The sequence below is a fragment of the Microcaecilia unicolor genome, chromosome 6, assembly GCF_901765095.1.
Source record: "Microcaecilia unicolor chromosome 6, aMicUni1.1, whole genome shotgun sequence".
NCBI classification, from domain to species: Eukaryota; Metazoa; Chordata; class Amphibia; order Gymnophiona; family Siphonopidae; genus Microcaecilia; species Microcaecilia unicolor.
Window position 1 is genome coordinate 29,176,133 of NC_044036.1, and position 27,020 is coordinate 29,203,152.

General features: G+C 44.6%; 1 protein-coding gene across 3 annotated transcripts in view; it reads right to left on the reverse strand.

The window, feature by feature from the left end:
* Positions 1-27,020, reverse strand: part of GLIS1 (GLIS family zinc finger 1) — a 418,517-nt gene that overhangs the window by 97,314 nt on the left and 294,183 nt on the right. For all 3 annotated transcript variants that reach the window (XM_030207713.1, XM_030207712.1, XM_030207711.1), the window contains exons 6-7: positions 26,209-26,338; positions 16,924-17,083 (exon numbers count right to left, since the gene is read on the reverse strand). In XM_030207713.1, coding sequence (XP_030063573.1) covers positions 16,924-17,083; positions 26,209-26,338 — 290 coding nt within the window. The remainder of the gene's footprint in view (positions 1-16,923; positions 17,084-26,208; positions 26,339-27,020) is intronic.

Sequence of the window (27,020 nt, forward strand, 5' to 3'; positions counted from 1 at the left end):
AACACAATATAATTTTCCAAGTGTAGTGGATCCAAAAATATATAAGAATTGCCCCCATGCGTTACCAAGCATTTATAGGGAAACTTCAAGAAAAAAGTCCCACCCACAGCCAACACCTTAGGTCTCAGCTTCAGAAGGCAATTAGTAAATTTAAAACAAATCAGAGAAAATATTTCTTCATTGAGCGTGTAATTAAACTCTGGAATGTGTTGCCAGAGAACGTGGTAAAAGTAGTTAGCTTAGCGGGGTTTAAAAAAGGTTTGGATAGCTTCCTAAAAAAAAAAGTCCATAAACCATTATTAAGATGGACTTGGGAAAATCCACTGCTTATTTCTAGATAAGCAGCATAAAATGTTTTGTACTATTTTGGGATCTTGCCAGGTACTTGTAACCTGGATTGGTGACTGTTAGAAACAGGATGCTGGGCTTGATGGACCTTTGGTCTGTCCCAGTATGACAACACTTTTGTAAATTTGAAGCACGAGAGGCATACTCTAAAGCCTCTAGTTGTAAGTGTAAAAGAAAATTATCTTTGGCTGAAGCAGCAATAGCTGATTGTCCCAAAGTAAGCCGAGACTCCCATTTTATCCAAAGATTTCTCAACAGGCAAAAGTCTAGATTCATGTTCAATCAACTTCTATTAAGCTTCTTCAGTAAACTTACTATACAAAGACAAATTTTCTTGCAAACTTTTGTCCATAAGAAGAATTACTTCAAATATATCCTTTAAAGAAATATCTTGCTTACTACTCACAGAAACTGAAGACTGTAAAAATTTATAGGAACTTTTTTACTGGAGCAGGTACCGAACAATGTGGTTGCTTTAAAGATATAGACTCACCATCCTTGGCGTATGGAGAAGTAGTCAAGGGCTGCACATCCGACTCCAAGTGAATGATGGGTTGCGGGGGTGGGGGTTCTATCTCCCGATGAAAGGGAGACGTCCGGGGGGGAGGAGAGGCACACACAGCTTCAGATGGTAAAGAAGTAGTTGTATTTAAAAGATGGAAATCCATAGATCCCTTAACAACTACACTGGTTAGGGCCTTCTTCACTCCACCCTTACGCTTCTGCATGAGCGGAGTAGAGTAACGTGTTCCACGCTCCTCACAGCTATGAAGGGGCTCCAAAGGGGCAGGACCTACCCTTCTGGGCATGCACCAGCGGCCGCGTCCCATGGAGGGGACGCTCTTTTAAAGATGGAAAGACCCGCTCAGCTGGCTCTCATGGGAGGCGTCCAGACCTCTGCTTGCAGGAAACTCTCACAGGGCAGTGTAGCGAGACACAAGTGTCCCGCGGAAGGGATGCTCTTTTAAAGATAGACCCGCTCCGCTGGCTCTCACGGGAGGCGTCCAGACTTCTACCTACAGGAAACTCTCACAGGACACTGGAGTAAGACCCCCACTGGTTCTTTGCATGTACACGCACATATACACACATCTGGCATCTATAATGGACACTTGTAGCATCATAGCAAGTCGTATCACAACACCACTGAAACAGGTGCAGGAACTACTGTAAGAATTCATCAATCCCTCGATTTTCTTATCAGCTTACTGAACATTTCTTTTAAGGGGTAGGAAAAATTGGATAGTCGAAACAAATGTTTTCAGCTTCCTTCCTTTCAATCGTTAACTTTAAAAAAACATCCCCTGTATTTTATAAATTTCACTACCAAATATATCAGGTTCAAAATACAGTTCATCTAATTATCTTGAATAATTTCCTCATATCTCTCGACAAAATGTAGCCTACAACTTGAAACTTGCTCAATGCAATCCAAACATAATTCCATTGTGGCTCTTTCGCTGCTGTGTCAGGGAATCTTTAAATTCGCTGCTGAAAAATTTCACTCTTTGCATTCTTCAGCGTTTACAATAATGCTGTTAAACAAATATGGTGGCCTGTATTTGTGGGCTGCAAGTTTTCAAGAGATATGAGGAAACTCTTCAAGATGAGTGGATGAACCATATTCTGAACCCTATATATTTGGGTAAAATGAAAATTGTATTACAAATACAGACTGTGAAGAGTGTTGGAACATTTTCTAGTAGTGAAAGACTTTTGAATCTGCAATTCTGGTAAAATTTATAAAAAACTAGTAAAAAAAGGCCCGTTTCTGACACAAATGAAACAGGTGCTAGCAAGGTTTTCCTCGGAGTGTGTATGTTTGAGAGAGTGTGTGTGATAGTGACTCTGTGAGAGAGAGAGAGTGAATGTGTGAGTGTGTGTGTGTGTGACAGAGAGAGAGTGAGACTGGGTGCGAGTGTGTCTGTGAGACAGAGAGTGTGTGTGAGAGAATGAGAGTCGGTGCCATGGGCCCCCCCCTCCCTCCCAGTTCCAGGGTCATCCCCCCTCCCTCTCTTCGAGTGCCAGGGTCATCCCCTCCCTCCCTCCCTCCGTGTTTCAGGGTCGGCCCCTCCCTCCCTCCCTCCCAGTTTCAGGGTCCCGGGTCCTCCCTCCCTCCCTCTCTCTTCCCCATCCTAATTCAGCATCTCCCTTCTGTCACCCTACTCCCACCATGTCTACTATCTACCCTTCTCTCCCTGAACAAGCATATTTCCTTTCTTTCCATCTTTCCTTGATCCAGTATCTCCTGTCTACCCTCTCTACTCCTCTATCCAGCATCTTCCCCTTGACCAGTGGCGTAGCAAGTGCGGGGCGGTGGGGGCGGTCCGCCCCGGGTGCACGCTGCTGGGGGGGGGGTGTCAGCTCCGCTGGTTCCCTGCTCCCTCTGCCCTGGAACAGGTTACTTCCTGTTCCAGGGCAGAGGGAGCAGGGAACCAGCGGAACCGACACCCTCCCAGCAGTGTGCACATAGCAGGCAAGAATGCACTCGGGGGGGGGGGGGCTTGGGAGATGCGCCGAGGGGGGGTTGATGTGCCGAGGGGGGTGTCATGCTGCACCCGGGGGGGTTGCAGCAGCGAACTGCCCCAGGTGGCAGCCACCCTCGCTAAGCCACTGTCAGCGCCTAACGTGGGCTCCAGGATTTATACCAGGTTTAGCGCCAAACTTTTCCGGTGCCCATTTTTGAGTACCATTTATAGAGTTGTCCCCTAACTATTGGGTCCTTTTGCTAAGGTGCACTGACAGACATAGCACGAGCTAATGATTAGTGCATGCTAAATGATAAGATGCCCACTATATCCCTATGGGTGTCTTATCATTTAGTATACACTAATTGTTAGCACCCCTTAGTAAAAGTGGAGGAGTAGCCTAGTAGTTAGTGCAGCAGACTTTGATTCTGGGGAACTGGGTTTGATGCCCACTGCAGCTCCTTATGACTCTGGGCAAGTCACTTAACCCTCCATTGCCCCTGGTACAAAATAAGTACCTGTATATACTATGTAAACTCTGCTTTGAATATAGTTGCAAAAACCACAGAAAGGCAGTATATCAAGTCTCATTTCCCTTTCTCTATTTGAGATTCTACATAGAATGCTGCTGCTAGTGGAGGTGTAGCCTAGTGGTTAGTGCAGTAGAACATGGAATGTTGCTACTACTGGAGATTCTACATGGAATGTTACTAGTGGAAGAGTAGCCTAGTGGTTAGTGCAGTAGAACATGGAATGTTGCTACTACTACTGCTAATTCCAGACTCCGTTCCTTTTACCTTGCTGCACCTCACGCCTGGAATAGACTTCCCGAACATATACGTCTAGCTCTGTCTTTGCCCATTTTCAAATCCAGGCTAAAGCCCACCTCTTTAACACTGCTTTTGACTCCTAATCACTGCTCACTTGCCTGTACCTTTTATCATCACCTCTTTAATTCCCTTACCTCTTTAATTGTTCTGTTTGTCTGTCCAGTTTAGATTGTGAGCTGTTTGAGCAGGGACTGTCTTTACGTGTATGGTGTACAGCGCTGCGTATGCCTTGTAGTGCTATAGAAGTGTTAAGTAGTAGTAATAGTAGTACTGGAGATTCTTAATGGAACGTTGTTAGTGGAGGAGTAGCCTAGTGGTTAGTGCAGTGGACTTTGATCCTGGGGAACTGGGTTCAAGTCCCACTGCAGCTCCTTGTGACTCAGGGCAAGTCACTTAACCCTCCATTGCCCCAGGTACAAATAAGTACCTGTATATACTATGTAAACCACTTTGAATGTAGTTGCAAAAACCACAGAAAGGCAGTATATCAAGTCCTATTTCTCTTTCCCCTAAATAAATAAATCATATCAGAGTTGAAATGCAAGACTGAGGGATAATTCTTTCATTCTCCCATTTGTTGATTCAGCTAATTAGTTAACTGTGACACATGTTCGGTAAACCAGTGAAAGGGTACAATGAGTTGAAGACATGATGGCCTGGTTTGAAATACCATGCAGAGCCCATCTGCCCAAGGACTGAACAAGTGGCCTGCGATTGCAGAGCAGTTCCTATTTAATTATGAACAATGGCCCAGTTTCAATTGACCACAGCAACTCAATCTAAGCTCAATGTTTGCGACTAGTTTTATTTTTCTTCCAAAATACAGAAGCAGAAAATACATGTATGCGCACACGCATGCTGAATAAGACTCTGACCACACAGGAATTTCAACCAGCTCAACTTTGACTCGTAGCCTGAAGCTTCTTGCTTGCCCTGATGTTGCTAATTAAGCTCCTAGGAAAACATGGAGAATGCTGTAAAGAAAAAGTGTGGTAAGGCTTTACAGTTACCACATGTTCATTGTCAATATTAATGCATGGTAATTGCTAAGCCCCCATAAAGGTTAGCGTGTGTTAATTGCTGTGTTAGCAGCTAACCCAACAGAGTAAATAGAGGCCAGAAGAGCGTAATCTGCTATGAAGTTGGAGTCTGAAAAAAATTCTTTGGGCCCGACATTCAGACTGTGGGAGTTAGCCTGGCTATTCAATGCTAGGCCATTTCCAATGACCGGCATTGAATATCTAGTTTATTTTTTGGCCAGTTCCAACTTAACCGGCCAAGTCGATATTCAGCGCTGGCCGGTTAAGTTGGAACCGGCCAAAGTAGGCCTGGCATTCACACGGCCAAATATGGCCACCAAACTTACACTGAAAATTGGCAGATAGCTGGTTATATTGCGTGATATAACTGGTTATTCACTAGCCACTAACCATGAATTTTCAGTGGGTCATGGCCGGCCATTCCTACTGAAAATTTGTGGATAGCCGGTTATGGGGCATTTAATTGGCCAGGTGCCGATCCTGCTGGTTAAATGCTTTTGAATATCGGAGAGTTTGTGTATACACAGATATATACTACCTAAGCATATCTAGAAAGTGTCCCCAGTTTTGGCTGGGGTGCCATAACATGGCTGAGCCACTGCCAAACCCCAGGGAGTTGTGGAAATTTGGAGATAGTAAAAGGAACTAGGGGAGGGATAGGGAAAATGTTAAAGGCAAGTGGTCTACGGAGTCGGATTGAGAGTAAGGAGGTGCTGCTAGGGAAGGGAGCAGTGTACAGACTTGGGTGAATCTGATCGAGGAGTTAGTGATTAGCACCAATAAGGATTATGGTAGGGAGTTGTGTGAGCCATTTAATTTTGTGAAGCCGCTCGGGCGAGTGGGGATCATTGACCCACCCACCCTCCCAATTGTAGGGGTGGTGAGGTTGTGGTTCCATTTGGGTTCTGGAATTTTTCTGTTGGGAGTTATGGATTGTTGGGTGCTTATAGCCTTGTTCTGGCGGGGTTTAAGTAGCCAGATCTACTTTGCTGAGTGAATACAGGATTGTTTTGATGAGAAAAAAACTTGAGGTGGGTTCAAAGGGTATGGTTCATATGCGGCACCATCAAGGACCTTTGGTGGTTGTGGTGGGGGGGGGGGGGGGGGGGAGAGACAAATGCTGGGTCTGGCGTTACCACAGACTGACAGTGATTAGGGGCCAGAAGAGCTTAAACCGCTATGATGTTGCAGTCTGAAAAAGTTCTTTGGGCCCAACATTCAGACTGTGGGAGTTAGCCCGGCTCACTGTGAATCTTAGATGTATTATTATTATTATATATTATTATTATTTGCTGCATTTGAATCCCACATTTTCCCACCTATTTGCAGGCTCAATGTGGCTTACATTATGCCGAAATGACGGTAGCCATTTCCGGAGTGGGAAGTACATATTGTTATTATTATAATTAAAGTACAAAAAATATGACGTACATTAGAAGTAAATGGATATACAGTACATTTCAGGAGTTTGAAATCAAGGGTAATGAATAACATTCAGTAATGAAAAGAAATAGAAATTAGAGTAATCGAATAGAAGAGTTCACTGTTAACTTGATCTGGTTGATTTATGATGGATCCTTTCGATAAGACTTTTTAAACAATTTAGTCTTTAGTAGTTTCCGGAAGGATGTCATATCGTGTGGTTAGTTCGTTAACAAGTAACCCCAAAGTTATATTACTATCACACGTTTCTCTGTCATATTACAGAAGTTTAAGGGTGAGTTTATTGGGAAAGTGTTTGAATTGGTTATATATTGACAATAAAGCTGTGACTGGTTTTGCCACAGAATAATTTGTGTGGTTCTGTTATTTGAATACTAGTAAAAAAAGGCCCGTTTCTGACACAAATGAAACGAGCGCTAGCAAGGTTTTCCTAGGAGTGTGTATGTTTGAGAGAGTGTATGTGAGAGTGACTGTGTGTGAGAGAGAGAGTGAATGTGCGAGTGTGTGTGTGTGTGTATGAGAGAGAGAGTGAGTCTGGGTGCGAGTCTGTCTGTGAGAGAGAGAGAGTGTGTGTGTGAGAATGAGAGTGTGTGCAAGTGCATATGTGAGAGACAGTGTGAGAGAGAGAGTGTGTGTTTTACACAGATAGTGTGTGCGAGAGAGAGAGTGTGTGTGAGACACAGACTCTCTGTGAGATTGAGTGTATGAGATCAAGAGAGTGTGTGAGTGACTGTGTGAGACATAAAGTGTGTGAGAGACAGTATGTGAGAGTGAGAGAGAGAAAGACATTGACTGTGAGAGAGAGAGAGAGCGAGAGAGAGAGAGAGTGAGTGTGTGAGAATTGTACAGCGCTGTGTAACCCTAGTAGCGCTTTAGAAATGTCAAGTAGTAGTAGTAGTAGAGAGAATGTGTGTGTGACAGAGATACCTCCCCCCCCCTCTGGTGTCAGGCCCCCCTCCCTCCCTCTCTCTGGTGTCAGCCCCCCCCCTCTCTCTCTGGTGTCTGAGAGTTACTGTGCAGGACGCTGAGCTCTGGCTGTGCTTCAAGGAACTGACCAATCCTATTTAATAGAATGCACCTCCAACATTCTGAAGCCGAGAAACCTTGTGTGGTTGGTCACTTCTGCTTGTGACGAACCCGGAAGTATGTGATGTCAATTCAGGAGATGGATACAGAGAGCAGGAATGCCTCAGCCATGCAGTCAGCTTCAGAATGTTGGAGGCACGTTTTATTATATAGGATAGGATATGAAGATTTGATGTGGGAGTGTTTGAGTGCTGATGTTATGCATTACATAAATCAGTGAATTGTTTATAGCCCTTCCTTGCCCCATCCGTCAGGTGTACTTTATTCTACGGTATGTTCATGGGCGTAGATTGGGGGGGGCGAGGGGGGGCATTGCCCCCCCCAAACAAGTCGCACCGGCGAACTGGCGGGGCTTAATTGTGTCTTCCCCGCTGGCGCTGCCTCGGTCCCTGACTCCCTGCAGCATTTTTGTCTTCACCCGTCCTATACCTATCGCCGTCAGCGCTGCCATTCATTCTCTCACAGGCAGCCTCGTTCCCACTCCCCTTTGCCGCGTCCACTCCTCCGGCTCTCTCTGATGCACTTCCTGAACGAGGAAAGGGCAAAGGGGAGCGGGAACGAGGCTGCCTGTGAGAGAATGAATGGCAGCACTGACGGCGACGGGTACAGGACGGGTGAAGACAAAAATGCTGCAGGGAGTCAGGGACCGAGGCAGCACCGGCGGGGAAGACCGAGGCAGCATGCTGGCTGGTGGCAGGGAGACAGGGAGAGACAGTCACAGGAGCACTGTTGGGGTGATGGGGTAATGCTAGGTAGAGGTGAGCGAGAGAGGTGGGGAATTTTGGTGGGGGGAGATGCATGGGGGAGAGAGAGGGAGAAATAATGCTGGATGTGGAGGAGGAGGGAGGGACAGCAAGAGAAAAGGGGAAATGTTGGCACATGGAAGTGGGAGGGAGGGAGACAGAGAGAGATGCTGTATGGGGATGGGAGAGATGCTAAAAGGGGAAGGAAGAGAACGAAAGAGATAGATGTTGGGCCCAGGGTGCAAGGAAGGGAGATACTGAGAGTGATGTGGGCAGTGGGAGAGAAGAAGGAGGGAAGAGAGGTTGTACATGGGGATGGATGAGAGGGAGGGATAGATATACATTAGAGGGGAAAGAGAAAAAGAGGGAGATTGTGGATCCAGGGACAGAAGGGAGTGAGGGAGAAATGCTGGACAATTGGAGGGAGGGGAGAGAGAGAGGAAGAAATGCTGGACCACAGGGAGGGGGGGGGGGCTGGAAGATACTGGGGTGTGGATGTGTGTGTGGAAGGGACAGGGAGATATTAGGCTACAAGGGGAGAAAGGGAGCAGGCGTGCTGGGCTAGAAGGTTGGAGGGAGGAAGATGCTGCAAATGGTGGAACTATTTGGGAGAGGCCAAAGGGGAGGTGGGAAGGAAACAAATGAGAGGATGATAGTGATGGGGGGGGGGGGGCAGAAATGTGGTAATGGAGAGTTGATTAAAGATGAAAGGAAATGGAAGGTTGGAGGAAAGACTGAGAAGAGGAATGGGGCAGCTAGTGGGTGAGAGAAGGAAATGGAATTTGATAGCTGAAAACTAAAAAGGAGAAGGATGAGGACGAGGGTGAAATTTAAGTGAACAGAGAGGCAGCAAAGAAAAAAAAACAGAGGAAACAGCTAAAAAAGAAATAATGTGTCAAAGGTAGGTGTAGTGAAGGAATGGAATAAGACAGGAGAGAAGAGAAAAGACAAATGGACAGCAAGCAGTTGAAGGAGAATTAGCAGAAAGACAGGAAAAGAGGAAACTGGAACCAGCATGATTGAACAGTAAAATGCCCAGACAACAAAGGTACAAAAAAGTATTTTATTTTGAATCTATTAAATGGAATATCAAATGGAAAGAAGACACTGCATAAAACAGAAGACACTGGGACCAAAGCGAATAGAAAAACTAAATGATCAGACAACAAAGGTAGAAAAAAGTATTTTATTCAGAATTTATTAATTGGAATATGTCAGCTTTTTGAAATGTGTATCTGTGAAATTTTGCATGTAAGTTTCAATTTTTCTGGTATTGCTGCATGCTGAGTCTGACTTCTTTAGTTAACTTTCCAGTTCAGTATTTTGCCTTCATATTTTTTGCTTTCTAGTTCCTTGTGTCATGTGTTTTTCACGAGGTAGTGTATTGGTGTTTTAGAGCCTGGTGTAATTACAGTTCTGCCTTTTCACGCATAAGGTTGCAGCTCGTCCTGTCCTTGGAATTAGTGCTGTTATGGTTTAGTAAGGTTATGAGTGTGTGTTTGCACAAGTTTGTGTATAGTGTATTGCAGTGGAGAGATTGTGTGTTGGCTTTACTGAGGTGGCACCAAAACATCAGAAAGGGTGTAGAGCCTAAATCATGACACACTACCTCTTGAAGGATCTACATATAGAGCTTATGCATTTCTAAGGTCAACACTGGCATGGTATGGGAAAGGGGGTGGGGAAATACTACTGGAGTGGAAGAGGGAGTGCTGGGTAAGGAGGAAAGAAGGAAGGAAAGGAGAAAGAGCTGGCTTGATATCTCATACATATTCATTATGGTTATTCCCAAAAAAAGCCAGCTCTTTTTCCCTTCCTTCCTTCCTCCATATTAGCATATCATTTACATATGTATATATGCAAATGAATATGCTAATATGCTCCGCCCCATCCTTTGCCCCCCCAAATGAAACAGTCAAACTACGCCTATGGGTATGTTATAAACTTTATTTGCTTCATAGGTTTCACACATAATAAAACAGAAAATAGTGAAAATTGTTTTATAGTTGCCATCTGAAAGGCAATTGAGAATGACTTTGAAATCATATTCTCTGCCATATGGTTTCAGTGTGGTGAGTAGTGAGTTACTGGTGGAATGGCAAGACTTCCAAAACCAAGCAAACAATTCCCTAATGTTCACACATTTTTAGTATGGATCCTATGAAATTAACCTGTCAGTCCTGGCAGTGGCGTTCCTAGGGTGGCTGACACCCGGGGCGGGTCGCCAATGCGCCCCCCCCGGGTGCAGCGACCCCCCCCCGGCAAAAGGACACCCCCCCCGGGTGCGTTTTTACCTGCTGGGGGGGTGCCGCGCGCCTGATGGCTTCGTTCGTTCCATGCTCCCTCTGCCCCGGAACAGGAAGTAACCTGTTCCGGGGCAGAGGGAGCACAGAACGAGCTAAGCCGGCAGGCGCAGCACCCCCCCAGCGGCGTGCACCCGGGGCGGACCACCCCCACTGCCCCCCCCCCCTTGGTACGCCATTGAGTCCTGGATCTCATGCCTCTGGTGGCAAACACTTTCAGAGTATTACAGTTTCCACCAGCCCCGCACATAGGGTCTATGCTATTAGACCAGGGGATCTCAACCCAGTACTCGGGACACATCGAGCCAGTCAGGTTTTCAGGATATCCACAATGAATATGCATGAAATAGATTTGCATAGAAAGGCGGTCGTGCATGCAAATTTATCTTGCGCGTACTTCATTACACAGCACAACAACAACAAAAAATTTTCGTGTGCTACTGGGCAAAAACCATTTGTCCTATACTAAATTCAGTGTGCGTATTCCAAATCCGAAGTCAGAATTGTTGTAACACGTCAGGAAATTTTGTTATGCATAAGTTTGCCCAAATGAATTAAGCACTTGGAAAGCATTGAATAATTTTTTTACAGAATGAGTTTTACTCCAACAATTACCTGATCTACATCAAAGTTTTCGTAGTAAACAGTATATGAAAATGTAATGGAATAACAACATTTCAAAAAAGTTTTGTATTCCAGTTTAAAAGTCTTACTTCAGCAAGGCCCAGTACTGTTAAAAGTGCTTCAGGTATCTGCTTTTGCGGTTGTGACCGGTCATATTTTCCTGTTGCAAAAACCAGCAGTAGGTCCCCCATCATGTTGGGATTCCACCGGCCTTGATATCTGTTCTCCATTGTAGAAATGTCTTTATGGAACCTCTCTCCATGTTCAACACTTACGTGTCCCAAATTGGGTGGGAAAATGTCAAGATGGGAATGTAAGAAATGCATTTTCAATGACATTCGGCAGCCAAGTTGTTCATATGCTTTAAGCATGAGGTCTGCTAGTTCAGCATAGTTTTCAGCTCGTCTGTTCCCAAGGAAGTTCTGCACTACTAGCACAAATGTATCCCAAGCATTAATATTATAAGTGAATAGGCTTTGCATGTATAACTTAAAATCTAGACGTGTCAGGCAAATTCAGAGTTCATATTTGCAATCGGCGGGTTCAATTTAGTATAAATCACATGTTTTTCTCTCAGTAGCAAAATCATTGTTGTGTTATGGATATCCCAAAAATCTGACTGGCTAAGAGGGGCATAATCGAACGAAAACATCTATCTCCATGGGCGTTTATCTCCGAGAACGGGTCCGTGAAGGGGCGGACCGAACCGTATTTTCGCAAAAAATAGACGTCCATGTTTTATTCGACAATTTGTGAGCTGGGCGTTTTTGTTTTTCAGCGATAATGGAAAATGAAAGCGCCCAGCTCAAAAACGAATAAATCCAAGGCATTTGTTCGTGGGAGGGGCCAGGATTCGTAGTGCACTGGTCCCCCTCACATGCCAGGACACCAATCGGGCACCCTAGGGGGCACTTTTATAAAAACAAAAAAAAAAGGTAAAAGAGCTCCCAGGTGCATAGCACCCTCCCCTTGTGTGTTGAGCCCCCCAAATCCCCCTCAAAACCCACTGCCCACAAGTCTACACCATTACTATAGCCCTAAGGGGTGAAGGGGAGCACCTACATGTGGGTACAGTGGGTTTGGGGGGTTGGACGACTAATAAGCATTAAGCAGCACAATTGTAACAGGTAGGGGGGGATGGGCCTGGGTCCACCTGCCTGAAGTCCACTGCACCCCCTAACAACTGCTCCAGGGACCTGCATACTGCTGCCAGGGAGGTGGGTATGACATTTGATGGTGAAAATAAAAAGTTGTGAAACATCATTTTTTGTGGTGGGAGGGGGTTAGTGACCACTGGGGGAGTCAGGGGAGTTCATCCCCGATTCCCTCTGGTGGTAATCTGGTCATTTAGGGCACTTTTTGGGGCCTTATTCGTGAAAAAACAGGGTCCAGGAAAAGTGCCCTAAATTCTCGCTACAAACGCATACTTTTTTTCCATTATCGGCGAAAGGCGCCCATCTTTGTTCGGGTGATAACCATGCCCCAGTCCCCCCTTCACCACGCCTCCGACACGCCCCCATCAACTTTGTACGCTTCCGCGATGGAGTGCAGTTGAAAACGTCCAAGTTCGGCTTTCGATTATACCGCGTTATTCGTTTTTGTGAGATAAACGTCCATCTCCCGATTTAGGTCGGAACTTGGGTGTTTTTCTCGTTCGATTATAAGCAGGTAAGTGTGTCCCGAGGACTTGATTGAGAACCCCTGTATGAAGACCTGTAAATATGGATTCTGTGTTAAGTACCAAGGTCCTGACTGCTGTAAATGACATGCAAATAAAACCATTGCTGGCCTTTCACTATGCTTCAAGAATGATGTTTGCTATAAAATAAAATCAGAGTCTGTTTGTTGTATTTCATTGCCCGATACCACAGCTTCACCCTGGTCTACGAAGTTTCTTCACAGATATATACAAACCACAAATGCAAGACAAAAGAGAGATCTTCTGGATTCATGGCTTTGAAACATTACCTTTCCACACCGTAATTAAACAAGTCAGTAAAAACTCTGCAGTGGTTCTCTTGTCTGTGTAACATCATTAAAGACCCACTTGTGTAGGTGAATCCTTAGGTCTTCCAGAAGGCCTGTCACTTCATAACTTTTTTTATTTCATTCTCCTCCACTGCATTTTACTCACTTTATTTGTCCTTGTGTATTTAATACAGGTGGAAACTCAAAATGTCATACCAAGGTAAACATCCCAGCTGTCTATAGGGTTGCCAACTTTTTAACAGAGAAAACTCTGACACCAGCCCCGCCCCATGCCCCTCCCCCATAATACGCCCCAAGACCTTTGCTCCACCTACTGTTTCTTTCCAGCGTTGCCCTCCTCATGCCTCTCTCTTATTTTCACACCTTTCAAGCATTGCCCCTCTCTGATTTACCCGTTTCCATCATTGCCTAGGCTACCTCTGTCTAGTATCTCTTATCTATGTCCATATCCTTCCCCTGAGCCCCTCTTGCTTCCCTTCCAACCCACACACCCCACATTTATTTGCACTTGTCTTAATTTTGTTTTACACTACTATTCCATTTTCCCAGTCCCCTCCACCTCAATGTTCAACTTGCCTTCGGTTTGGTGCTACAATAAAGCAATTGCCGGGCCCGAGGTGTGGTCACTTATGCAAGGTGGCTGTGCTGTCAGCTGTGCTTCTGGCCGGTCCAGAACTCCGGTAATGACTGACAGGCTGCCTCTGCTGCTGAAGCCCGCCTACGTAGAAACAGGAAGTTACATCAAGAGTCAGAGGCAGCCTTGAGCGTCAATCATTGCTGGAGTCCAGAGGAGGAGGGAGGAACTTGGAAGCAGCTTGTGACTCATATAAGTAAAAAAAAAAAAGTCAGATGCAGATCATGGGGAGGTGGGTTGGGGAAGAAGGAGGAGGCCAGGAAGGAGGGTCTACTGGCCAGGCTCACTGTGGCCTGAGTCGGAGTGGATGTTGGCAAGGCAGGCAGGCTTGTGGCAGGTGCTCTGTGATGCACCATGTAGACCACCTTCAATCACTAAAAGACCAAAAACCCAGCTTTTCAATTGCTGGTTTGAAGGGTCTGCCAGTAGCCGGCCTAGCCTTTCAAAAATCGGCCAGGCCAGCTAAATACCAGCCAGTTGGCAACCCTAGCTGTCCATCATCACAGCAAGCTCCATCATAGGACTGACACTCTCAAAAATATATCTCAAAGTTAAAGATACGTTTTCATAAATTAAAAATAACCAAAGAGATAGACCTGAACTTATGTTCCAGTAAGTTAAATATTCATTGCATCACCAACCACTACCAGTGGCTAACAAAACAAGTAATACCCATGGTGCTCCCATGTATGAGGAGGTGTTATTACAATAGAAATGAAGATCAAGTATACTTATGTAGTATCACATCACACCTTATGCCGTGCGTTATCTTGTTGGGCAGACTGGATGGACTGTACAGGTCTTTATCTGCTGTCATCTACTATTTTACTACATAATAACCACATTTCCCATTTCATTCCATGAGAAAATCCGTCACTTTAAATAACAGACACATTCTGCACCTCTCTGGTGTTTTCTTTTCTCTTTCAAACAGACGGATAGGTACGTCAAATCAAAGACTTTATTTATTCTGAACCACACTGGCTCTCTTCCTGTGCTCCAGATTTTAATTTGGCCAAATCACCACATATGCTGTTACTAACTTGCTCATTTACAGAGAATAGGAAACTAAATGAACTATTGGGGGTTTTGAAGGTGCATTGCTTCATTGTGATTAGTAATGTGTTTTTCAGGATATCCTTAATGAATATACATGAGACATATTTCATTTGGATCCTCCTCCACTTCTATCCCACTGTCAGTTGGTGTACCTCAGGGATCTGTCCCGGGACCTCTTCTTTTCTCCATCTATACTTCTTCCCTTGGTACTCTGATCTCATCCCATGGTTTTCAGTATCATCTTTACGCTGATGACTCCCAGATCTACCTCTCCACACCAGAAATCTCAGCAGGAATCCAGGCCAAAGTATCAGCCTGCCTGTCTGACATTGCCGCCTGGATGTCTCACCGCCATCTGAAACTAAACATGACCAAGACTGAGCTTCTTATCTTTCGCCCTAAACCAACCTCTCCTCTTCCCCCATTCTCTATTTCTGTGGATAACACTCTCATCCTCCCTGTCTCATCAGCTCATAACCTTGGGGTCATCTTCGACTCCTCTCTCTCCTTCTCTGCACATATTGAGCAGACTGCTAAAACCTGTCGTTTCTTTCTCTATAATACCACCAAAATTCACCTTTTCCTTTCTGAGCACACTAGCAGAACCCTTATCCACACTCTTATCACCTCTCGCTTAGACTATTGCAACTTTGCTTCTCACAGGTCTCCCACTTAGCCATCTCTCTCCTCTTCAATCTGTTCAAAATTCTGCTGCACGACTAATATTCCACCAGTGTCATTATGCTCATATTAGCCCTCTCCTCAAGTCACTTCACTGGCTCCCTATCCGTTTCTGTATACTGTTCAAACTCCTCTTATTGACTTATAAGTGCATTCACTCTGTAACTCCTCAGTACTTCTCCACTCTCATCTCGCCCTACACTCCTCCCCGGGAACTCTGTTCACTGGGTAAATCTCTCTTATCTGCCCCCTTCTCCTCCACCACCGCTAACTCCAGACTCCGTTCCTTTTATTTTGCTGCACCATATGCCTGGAATAGACTTCCTGAGCCGGTACGTCAAGCTCCATCTTTGGCTGTCTTCAAATCTAGGCTAAAAGCCCACCTTTTTGATGCTGCTTTTAACTCCTAACCCTTACTTGCTTGTTCAGTACCATTATTTTATCATCCCAACCTTAGTAATTCCCTTAGCTCTTATTTGTCCTGTTTGTCCTAATTAGATTGTAAGCTCTGTCGAGCAGGGACTGTCTCTTCATGTTCAAGTGTACAGTGCTGCGTACGTCTAGTAGCGCTATAGAAATGATAAGTAGTAGTTTATTAGACTTATAGCCCATTTATTGTAAAGTACTAAGCCTACAGTGGAGGCAGTGCATGAAAATCTTTCTCCTGCTTATTCGCTGTGGATATCCTGAAGCCAATCCAAGAGCCGCTATTTTGGGATCATTGTTATGGAAAGGAAGGAAAAGAAGGTTCACGGGATTGGAAATCTGTCTCCCCTAATAATGTTTTCATTTGGTGTCTTTTCCTATCCTCACAAATTTTCAGGACATATCAAGGAGACATGAGAGCTTTGAAGTGGTGTGTGTGTGGGGAGGGCGGGGGGGGGGGGGGGGTTCTAGCTAGATAGCTTCTTTCCTCAGCTAGAACATTACAAACCTTCATTCTCAACTACTCATGGAATGTCCCCTTGTTTTCACTAACCCTCCTTCTCAAGTATCCCAGTCTGGTCATTGCAGCAGCGGTGCTGAAGCCTGGAGCCATGCATCACTGGATCTAAATTGAGCCACTAGGTATCACCCTCAATAATGATCAGGACTCCCCCTTCCCAGAGGCTGTCTCCAGAGCCACCGTGTTGCCTGCCCTGCCCTGTCTTCCCCTCATGTCCTGCACACTCCTTTTAGTGACATTGAGCATGGACAATGCTTCAGCTGGTGGAGGTTGGGGACCCCCGCCAGAAAAACCAGGGGCCCACAAGAATTTGTTTGGGATGGCCCCACGTAGCTATGCCACTGCTTGGGAGCCATGTACATGCAAGAACCACATTGTCTTGTGTACGGTGCTTGGATTGCTTGTCCTCTGACAGATAAAGAGCGGCACCTTTCGTAAGACCTTTATAGTGTGTTTTGGCACTGAAGCGCAAAAACTCATCAAAAGCGATCATCTTACACCAATGGAGCAGGTTTATTTATGTGTTTGGATTCAGATCATGTCTTTTCCGGTAGTAGCTCAAGGTGAGTTACATGTCAGAAAAGACCTGCTTCACACAGCCCATTGGCTTCGTTTTATTTGAAAGAGCCAATGAGTAGCCTTTTTGTTCTTTTCTGCTGAATACAAATTCAGTAAAGCGAATTCAGTCATTCTAACTGGTGTAACTTAATGCCTGCTTTCTACACGTACCCGTCCCTGGTGCTCTCCGCTCCACACAGGGGTGACAGATGGTGATGGGGGCTGGGAAGAGCAGACTCCAGCATGTGATGCCTGGGGGGTAGATCATGAGTGGGTGGCAACAGCCCTGACGTTGGTCCATTGTTGGCGGTGCTGGAGCCAGTGTACATGCCTGAAAGGCAAACAAATGCAGCTCTGTAATACAATGTGAAGAAACCCCAAATGAATTTGTTTTATGATTTGTTTACAGTTCCACCAAAACATGTCTCAAAGGCACGTGCGTGCGCACACACACACACACACACACACACGTTTACAGGAAAACCTCTTGCCCTTTATCTAACCAATGGATGCATGACGCACAGTGATGTTAAGATCTTGCTTTTATGTGATTCTCTGAATTCACTCATAAAGTACAGATGACCACAGAATACAATTCAGAAAAAACATTCCCAAACTGGTTGCTGCTGATCCCACTGTCAGTCAGATTTTCAGGTTCTCCACAATAAATATGCTTGGGATGAATCTGCATGAATTGAAGAGCCTTGAAGTTGTACATTTACCTCAAGTCACATTTATTTAGGCAAATTCTCAAGTGGGGAGGAAGACCCCACAACATGGCGTTGAGAAAGACAGATTGCGCTGTGCCTAATATACTTTTGGAAAAAAGGCAGGAGAGGGGAGTAGAGATGTTTAATACCTACGTGGCCTATATATATATACAGAGGCGAGTCTCTTCCAGTTGAAAGGAAGCTCCGGAATGAAGGGGAATAGGATGACGGTGAAAGGGGATAGATTCAGAAGTAACCTGAGGAAGTACTTCGTCACGGAAAGGGTGGTGGATTCATGGAATGGCTTCCCGGTGGAAGTGGTGGTATCTGAATTCAAGAGAGCTTGGGACAAGTACGTAGGATCTCTAAGGGAGTGATAGGGAGAGTAGATGCTACGGATGGGCAGACTGGATAGGCCACATGGTCTTTGTCTGCCTTCATTTTTCTGTTTCTATGTTTTACTTTACTTTGCATTTACTGCACTTCATAACACGCCTCTCCGGACAGCTCAGAGCAGGTTACAATATAGCAAACTAGTAAAAAAAGGCCCGTTTCTCAAACCAATGAAACGGGCGCTAGCAAGGTTACATCTAATGGCGATTATGTTTTTAAGGGAACTGTTAGGAAGAATGTGCCATGATGATAAAGAATAATTGGGAAGGGTGTATAATGAGTAATATAGTAACATAGTAGATGACGTCAGAAAAAGACCTGCACGGTCCATCCAGTCTGCCCAAGAAGACAAACTCATATGTGTATACCTTACCTTGATTTGTACCTGCCTTGTTCAGGGCACAGACCGTACGAGTCTGCGCAGCAGTACTTCCCGCCTCCCAACCACCAGTCCCGCCTCCCATCACCGGCTCTGGCACAGACCGTAATGTCTGCCCTCCACTATCCTCGCCTCCCAACCACCAACCCCTCTTCCCCCCACCTGCTCCGCCACCCAATTTCGGCTAAGCTTCTGAGGATCCATTCCTTCTGCACAGGATTCCTTTATGCATATCCCACGCATGTTTGAATTCCGTTACCGTCCAGGGGTATGTGTGGATTGTTTTCTTTTCTTTTTTTTTAATCTTTGTGTTTTGTTTTAATTTTTATTTATAGTATATTTCCAAAAAACTAAAGAGTACGCAGAAATTAAAAAAAGTTTTATTAGAAATATAATGCTTGTTTACATTTGCAAGATTTCTTTATAAACAATATTTTTAGTGAAAACTTTGTTACATCGAGGGAAAAGCTTTCCTTGTTCAGGACCATCTATGACTTTTACAATTGCATCAAAAGAGTTTCGAACTCTTGAAAATGCTACATACAGTTGCCCATGTGTAAACACTGGTTCTGGGAGGAAAATGCCAACTTTTTCAAATGTTTGCCCTTGTGACTTGTTAATTGTCATTGCAAAAGCCAATTTCAAAGGAAATTGTTTTCAACGTAATGTAAACGGGAGGTCAGTGTTAGATGGGGTTAGTTCAATACGTGGGATAAAAACAGTACTCCCTGCAGTTGACCCAGTGATTACTTGACTACTAATGAGGTTAGTTTTCAGGTCTTTCACTATTAAGCGAGTTCCGTTACATAAACCTCGCTTGGTATTTAAATTCCTGAGTAGGATAATTATGGCTCCAATTTTTAAATGCAGTTTATGGCAAGGCTTGCCAGTTGGAGTTTGTTCATGAAGGAATTCTACAGGATATAACTGATGTTCCTCATCATTGGAGTCATGAATGGAGTCTGAACTTAAATAAGTAATTGTCTCACCTTCTAAAATATTTAGAACAGCCTCATTTATCTTGTCAACATGTGCATTTTTTGGGCAAAGAATAGCCTTTTTAGCAAAGTTGTAAACAGTATTAATTTTTTCTCCAATGGCATTAACTATATCGCCGTCACAAATGTGCTTCTGTGGGATTTCGATAATATCTTTGAAACCGTCTGGACAGGGAAGATTTCCGTCTGCTAAAGTACTTGTCACACTCCCAAACTCAGGTGCCCTTTTACAAAGTGATGCTAAGCCCAACGCAGGCTTACCGCATGCTAATCTGGAGCTACATAAGTACGTAAGTATTGCCATACTGGGACAGACGTGGAGGGGCAATACTTACGTACTTATGTAGCTCCAGATTAGCATGCGGTAAGCCTGCGTTGGGCTCAGCATCACTTTGTAAAAGGGCACCTGAGTTTGGGAGTGTGACAAATTTAATTTGAATTCCACTTTACTCCTTGTCCTGTCAGAAGATAAAACAGATGCTTTTGTGGATTATCTTCACATTACTTTCCTATAAGGATGAGATAGTAGGTTCAAGCACACAGAAGATAAGCACAATTTTCTATCTTTCTAATTATTATTAGGGATGATTGTCGAGGAGTGGCCTAGTGGTTAGGGTGGTGGACTTTGGTCCTGAGGAACTGAGTTCGATTCCCGGTACAGGTAGCTCCTTGTGACTCTGGGCAAATCACTTAACCCTCCATTGCCCCATGTAAGCCGCATTGAGCCTGCCATGAGTGGGAAAGCGTGGGTTACAAATGTAACAAAAATAAAATAGATACTATTGGAGATTCTACATGGAATGTTTCTACTATTGGAGATTCTACATGGAATGTTGCTATTCCACTAGCAACATTCCATGTAGAAGGCTGCGCAGGCTTCTGTTTCTGTGAGTCTGACGTCAGACTCGCAGAAGCCTGCACGGCCACATTGGTGATCTGCAAGGGCTGACTTCTACATGGAATGTTGCTCAAGCTCAAATAGTAGCAACAGTGGAGGAGTGGCCTAGTGGTTAGGGTGGTGGACTTTGGTCCTGAGGAACTGAGTTCAATTCCCAGCACAGGCAGCTCCTTGTGACTCTGGGCAAGTCACTTAACCCTCCATTGCCTGCCGCATTGAGCCTGCCATGAGTGGGAAAGTGTGGGGTACAAATGTAATAAAAAAATAAAATTTGCAATGAGATATGAAATGTCAATGACATATCCCATGATGCATGTCATTAGACAAAATTTGCCGCAGAAAGCATAATTTTGCAAACACAGCAGAAACTAGATGGTGAAATAAAACACAAAAGAACAAATAATTCTTGCTATGCACACAAACACAAAACAACCAGACAGGGCAATGGGCCACACAAAATGACTCTGCTGAATGTTATTGTACAGGTGGGGGGCCCGTCTGAATGTTTACCGAAGTGATCAGAACTGTCTAAGATGGCAGCAAGTGGTTTGCAAAATCACCAACCAGTATTATGAAAGCTGCTTTTTAGTAATTACTGCATTACGTATATTTGTATACAAAAAACTGAACTGCAGTTTGGATTTAAGGCTGACTTTTTCGTAAAACTTTCTTGAGGTAATGAATTGTCTGGAAAGAATGAAGCAATGCTACATTGTGGGGAAGCTCTATCAAAGGATAACTACTGGTTATTTATTCCGACAAGCAGCATGATTTTACCATGGGAAAAAAAACCCCTAGGCTGGAAATGATGTGGAGGCAGTGCCTCTGGGGAGAAAGGGTCTCGTCATGCGACACCTAGTGGCTGAATTTAGGGCCTGTGATTACAGGATCCCAAAGGGAGCCCTGCTGCATGACCTCAAGTCAGACATTGTCACTGTAATGACCAGGTTTCATGATTTGAAAAAGGATCTAAAATGGATTTGGGGAGGGGGGTGGTGAGAAAGCTCATGGCACAGACTCCACCCCTGGTTCCAGTTCCGACTGACCTGGAAGCCAGCTTGAAAAATAATTCTCCTGTGTTCTTGCTTGCATTTGAAAACATACCAAAATCTTTGCAAAAAGAACCTTTCATTTTAAACATCTGTTACTGACACAGAGGGGCATAATCGAACGGGACGCCCAAGTTTTCCTGAGGGCGTCCTCGCAGGACATCCCCGCGAAGGGGTGGGGAAACCTGTATTATCAAAACAAGATGGGCGTCCACCTTTCGTTTCGATAATATGGTCGGGGACGCCCAAATCTCAACATTTAGGTCGACCTTAGAGATGGTCGACCTTAGAGATGGTCGTCCCCGGTTTTCGGCCATAATGGAAACCAAGGACGCCCATCTCAAAAACGACCAAATCCAACTCATTTGCTTGTGGGAGAAGCCAGAATTCGTAGTGCACTGGTCCCCCTGACATGCCAGGACACCAACCGGGCAGCCTAGGGGGCACTGCAGTGGACTAGCTGATGCACTAACTGAATGGAAAAAGCCCTTCCCTTACTGATTCCTTAGCGATTCGGAAAGGAACAGGCATGCATGAAGGAAATCGCATGCAAATGAGCTGCTCGCTGTTAGCTCATTTGCACACAATTTCCTTCCTAAGGAGGGGAATCCAGTGTAGAGCAGCCAAGCATTATGCATGGCTGCTCTGCGCATGCCAAAGATGGCTTCATACATGCAGACAAGCTGCGTGTATAATAGCCGTCTACAACCTTAGAAAAATAAAAGTCCAGGTGAAAACGTCCAAGTGCTCGTCAGGGACGTCTTTTTTTTTTTTTTTTTTTGAGTATGGGTGAAGGATGTCCAACTGTTGGGGTTATGACTCTGTCCGTCCCTGTGATGGGCAGTTGAGGACATCCAAAATCTGGATGTTTGTGAGAAGGACATCCATGCCTGCTATGCCTCTGGCACCCCCTTTATTTATTTGGATTTTGGATCACAAGTAGCAGCAGTGGGATTTGAACCAGCCACCTCTGGATTGCAAGACCAGTGCTCTAACCACTAGGCCAATCCTCCACTCCACTCCCTTGAAATTTGGCTGTCCTGTGGAGGGGGCAGTTCAGGATGTCCAAGCCTTCACTATGCCTCCGCTGACACACACATACCTCCCCTCCCAGGGACCTGCATACTGCTGCGATGGACCGGAGTATGACATTTCAGGCTGGCAAAAAAAGTTTTTAAAGTTGTTTTTTCAGGGTGGGAGGGGGTTAGTCACCACTGGGGGAGTCAAGGGAGGTCATCCCCGATTCCCTCCGGTGGTCATCTGGTCAGTTCGTGCACCTTTTTGAGGCTTGGTCGTAAGAAAAAATGGACCAAGTAAAGTCGTCCAAGTGCTCCTCAGGGACACCCTTCATTTTTCCATTATCGCTCAAGGACGCCCATCTGTAAGGCACGCCCCAGTCCCGCCTTTGCTACGCCTCCAACACACCCCCGGGAACTTTGGCCGTCCCCGCGACGGGAAGCAGTTGTGGACGCCCAAAATTGGCTTTCAATTATGCCGATTTGGACGACCCTGAGAGAAGGACGCCCATCTCCCGATTTGTGTGTAAAGATGGGCGCCTTTCTCTTTCGAAAATAAGCCTGACAGTGATTATCAGCACGTGTGGCTTTTTGTTTGAGCAAAATGTGTGTGTGCTCCATGAGACAATTCCTTTACAAGGGAGTAAAACAAAACAGGGTTAAAAGAATGAATGGAGAATGAGGAGGAAGTACAGCCATCAGCCAGAGAGAAAGGAGGTCAAGTCCTCCTTATCTCGGTATTAGTACATGTGAATTCCAGGTGCCTGGCTATGCAACAGCAAATGAGATACAAACATGAACAGGTGTGTATTCTGCACTGCTGCTCACATAACAAAGACATTTTACAGTGGTGACTTCTGACCTAAGTACAACCTCAGCTTTGAAGTGGAACTCAAGGGATGGGATCTTTTCAAACATTGGATGACTGGCTCTCATCCCTGCCACATTTAAAATAGTCCTGCAGCTTGGGAGGAAAAAGAAATCTAAAGATCTTTAGCAAGTGAAGAAATCCCCAAGGTATAAGCTCCTGCATATTAATATTGTGGTTCCTTTGAAAAAGAATTACATAAGCATTTTCAGATGGACAAGAAAGACCATTACAAACGTGTAAACGTGGAATTCTCAATAACCTTCTGGAGACTGATTTATACTGAAGTATCACACTTTTTTTCTGAAGCTGTGAATGATATCTACTCAGAATGTGTTATGTTATGTTATACGAGACTTATCACCCACCAGTTCTCTCAACTGAGATTCAAAGCGAGAGTACAATATCAAAAGAGATTGATATACATATCAAGTATCACAAAGTATAACAAAAATAACATAGAAAAATAATATCATATTCTATTTAAACTTAAACAAATACGTTTTCAACGCTTTGCAAAAAGAATAACAACAACTCATTGAGGGCAATTCTACCAGGACAGCATTCCATAATTGAACAGCTAAAAATAGAAGAGTGGAAAAATAAAGCCTTAAATCTCACATTCTTGATCGTAGGAAAGGCCAGGAGTAACTGATTACACCTTTGAGAGGTTGCATTAAACTTTAACGTTCTCACCAATTGAGATAAATCTTCTGGACAAGCACCCATTAAAACTTTAAAAACTAAATGTAACACTTCAAAATGCACCCGAGCCTGTATCGGTAGCCAATGTAACTCCTTCAGTAAAGGGGTCACATGATCCATTCTAGATTTACAAAAGAGGAATCTTCCATCTTAATGTTGAATTAATTGAAAGCAATTTAGGATTTATGCCCAAAGGATTTCCATAATCTAACAGAGCCCAAAATTGAAAGCTGCAAAATGATTCTGAAATTATCTTGAAGTTGAAGGAAATAAGAACATAACAGGTATGACTGCTTCAATTTAAAGTAAGCTTTCCAAACCAGACTATTAATCTGGGGGTTCCATCATGAACGAGGAATCCAACAGCATCCCCAAGACTTCGGACACCCTCTCAGTATTTAGTTGTGCCCCATCATGAGTTGGAATACACTGCGGGGTATTTTGCAAATTTAAGGTAAACCATCAGATCCTGGTCTTTTATCAGCATTTAGGGATAATATTTAACCATTTCTCTGACCTCATGTGCAACTTTCTTTAAATCAATCACCTTACTTTCTAACTCATCCTACTTTCTTACCTATCTATATGTTACATCTTTGCTTTACCCTTCACTATCAATTATAATGTTCATATTGTTCTATTACGTATCGTGTTGACGTGGTAAATAGTATCACACACGCTGTGTATTACAGTGGATACAAGACTAGCTCTACACCAAGCAGTATCAGTGATTGTTGTTTTTTTGTTTTATCTTTTTAGTTATTTATCTCTTTAATTTTTTAAAGTGGAGAAGAAAGGCTTCAGTATCGCCACCCAGCCAGCCAGAACTCAACCGACTATAAGGCATGGGCCCGGCGCACCATCATTTTGGCCAAAAAAATCCACAATAGTCAATGTATACAAAAGATACTGCTGAACGTTTCTTGTATCCACAGCCCACAGGATTAATGCCCATATATTCCTTTACAATCAAATGATTAGTGATTACTGCCAGTTACTTAACTTAAATTCTCCTCAGACTGGCCCTGTCACATCCGTCTTCACCCAGGGCCAGTCTGAGGAGAATTTAAGTTAAGTAACTAGGAGTGGCCTAGTGGTTAGGGGTGGTGGACTCTGGTCCTGGGGAACTGAGTTCGATTCCCGGCACAGGCAGCTCCTTGTGACTCTGGGCAAGTCACTTAACCCTCCATTGCCCCATGTAAGCTGCATTGAGCCTGCCATGAGTGGGAAAGCGCAGGGTACAAATGTAACAAAAAATAAAATAAAAATATATACAAATACCTCCCAGGTGCATAGCTCCCTTACCTTGGGTGCTGAGCCCCCCCAAAACCCACTCCCCACAACTCTATACCACTACCATAGTCCTTATGGGTGAAGGGGGGCACCTACATGTGGGTACAGTGGGTTTTGGGGGGGGTTGGAGGGCTCTACATTACCCATCACAAGTGGAACAGGTGGGGGGGGGGATGGGCCTGGGTCCGCCTGCCTGAAGTCCACTGCAACCAACAAAAACTGTTACAGGGACCTGCATACTGCTGTCAGGGAGCTGGGTATGACATTTGAGGCTGGCAAAAAAGGTTTTTATTTTTTTTAGTGTGGGAGGGGGTTGGTGACCACTGGGGGAATACGGGGAGGTCATCCCCCATTCCCTCTAGTGGTCATCTGGTCAGTTGGGGCACCTTTTTGAGGCTTGGTCGTGAAAATAAAAGGATCAAGTAAACCCAGCGAAATACTAATTAACGCCGCTTTTTTTTTTTTCCATTATCCATGAAAGCCGGCCATCTGGTAGCCACGCCCATGCCCGCCCATGTCCCGCCTTCGCTATGCCGCCAATACGCCCCCTTGAACTTTCGCTGGCTCGGCGACGGGAAAGCGGCGATGGTGTCAAAAAAGCAGCTTTTGATTATACCGATTTCACCGCTTTTGAGAGATCGCCAGCCATCTCCTGATTTATGTCGGAAGATCGCTGGCGATCACTTTTGAAAATAAGCCCGCTAGTTACTAATAACTGGGGTTAACAGTAAAATAACACGTCTTAATGGTAGTCCACATTGATAACTTCCCACCTTAGGGCCTATTTACTAACGTTATTCTTCCATTTTGTATCTATGGGAAATAAAAAAAAGCTTAGGTGTCAATATTCAGCCGGCAGCAGTCTGGGCACCGGCACTGAATATCCGGTTATAAAGAGCTGGATAACACTTATCCAGTTAAGTGCCATATTCAGAACTTAACTGGATAAATAAAACCGGATAAAGACAGGACTGAATATCAGCACTTAACCCCCCCGGACCACCCACAAATTAGTCGCTAACCAAGTCTATCCTATTAAGTGCTGCTGAATAGATTTGGTTAGCCCAGGACAAGCGGTTTAAATGGCTTTGAATATTGACCCCTTAGTGAATTGGGCCCATCTTAGATTTTGGCTCGGCATCCTTACCTGTTAGTGCATTACGACCCATTAGCCTCCCACATTTCCCTTCCAAAATATGTTGAGAAGTTGGATGGAGCTGCTGTCCGGTTAAGCATTCATTGAGCACATCACGCTCTTCATCAGTGCATGAATGTAGCTACAAGATGAGGATAAAAACAGAGAGATTTTATTTCAAAGTAACAAAAACTGTAGCTAATCGACTTCACATGTCCATTTGCTAATAGTCAATGTGTATAAGGAAGGAACAGAATGTAATTCTTACCAGCTTTGTTATAACTGAGGCTATGCCCAGCGTATAGCATGGCTAAATGGAAGTCATTCTGCATTTCATTTGTCTTAAAACTCGATAATCAAATTCGCTAGTATGGATCCAACTGCATTTTAGTAGCAGCTGTGCCAAACAGTTTCCCAAATTTGTGCAGGAGTGTATCCAGGAGATCTCCGAGACACGTGCTAGACTAGAAGAGAAGGACCGGCTTATTGGGGGAGATTCCCGAGCCTGTATTTCTAGCCCCGTCTTTGGCCGTTTTCAAATCCAGGCTAAAAGCCCACCTCTTTGACACTGCTTTTGACTCCTAACCATTACTCGCTTGCCCTTTACCCTTTTATCCCCACCTCTTTAATTCCCTTACCTCTTAGTTGTTCTGTCTGTTTGCCTGTCTTATCTAGATTGTAAGCTCTTTGAGCAGGGAGTGTCTTTTCGTGTATGGTGTACAGCGCTGTGTATGCCTTGTAGCGCTATAGAAGTGATAAGTAGTAGTAATGTAGAAGCCTGCCCTTGCAGATGAGCAACGCGGCCGCGCAGGCTTCTGTTTCTG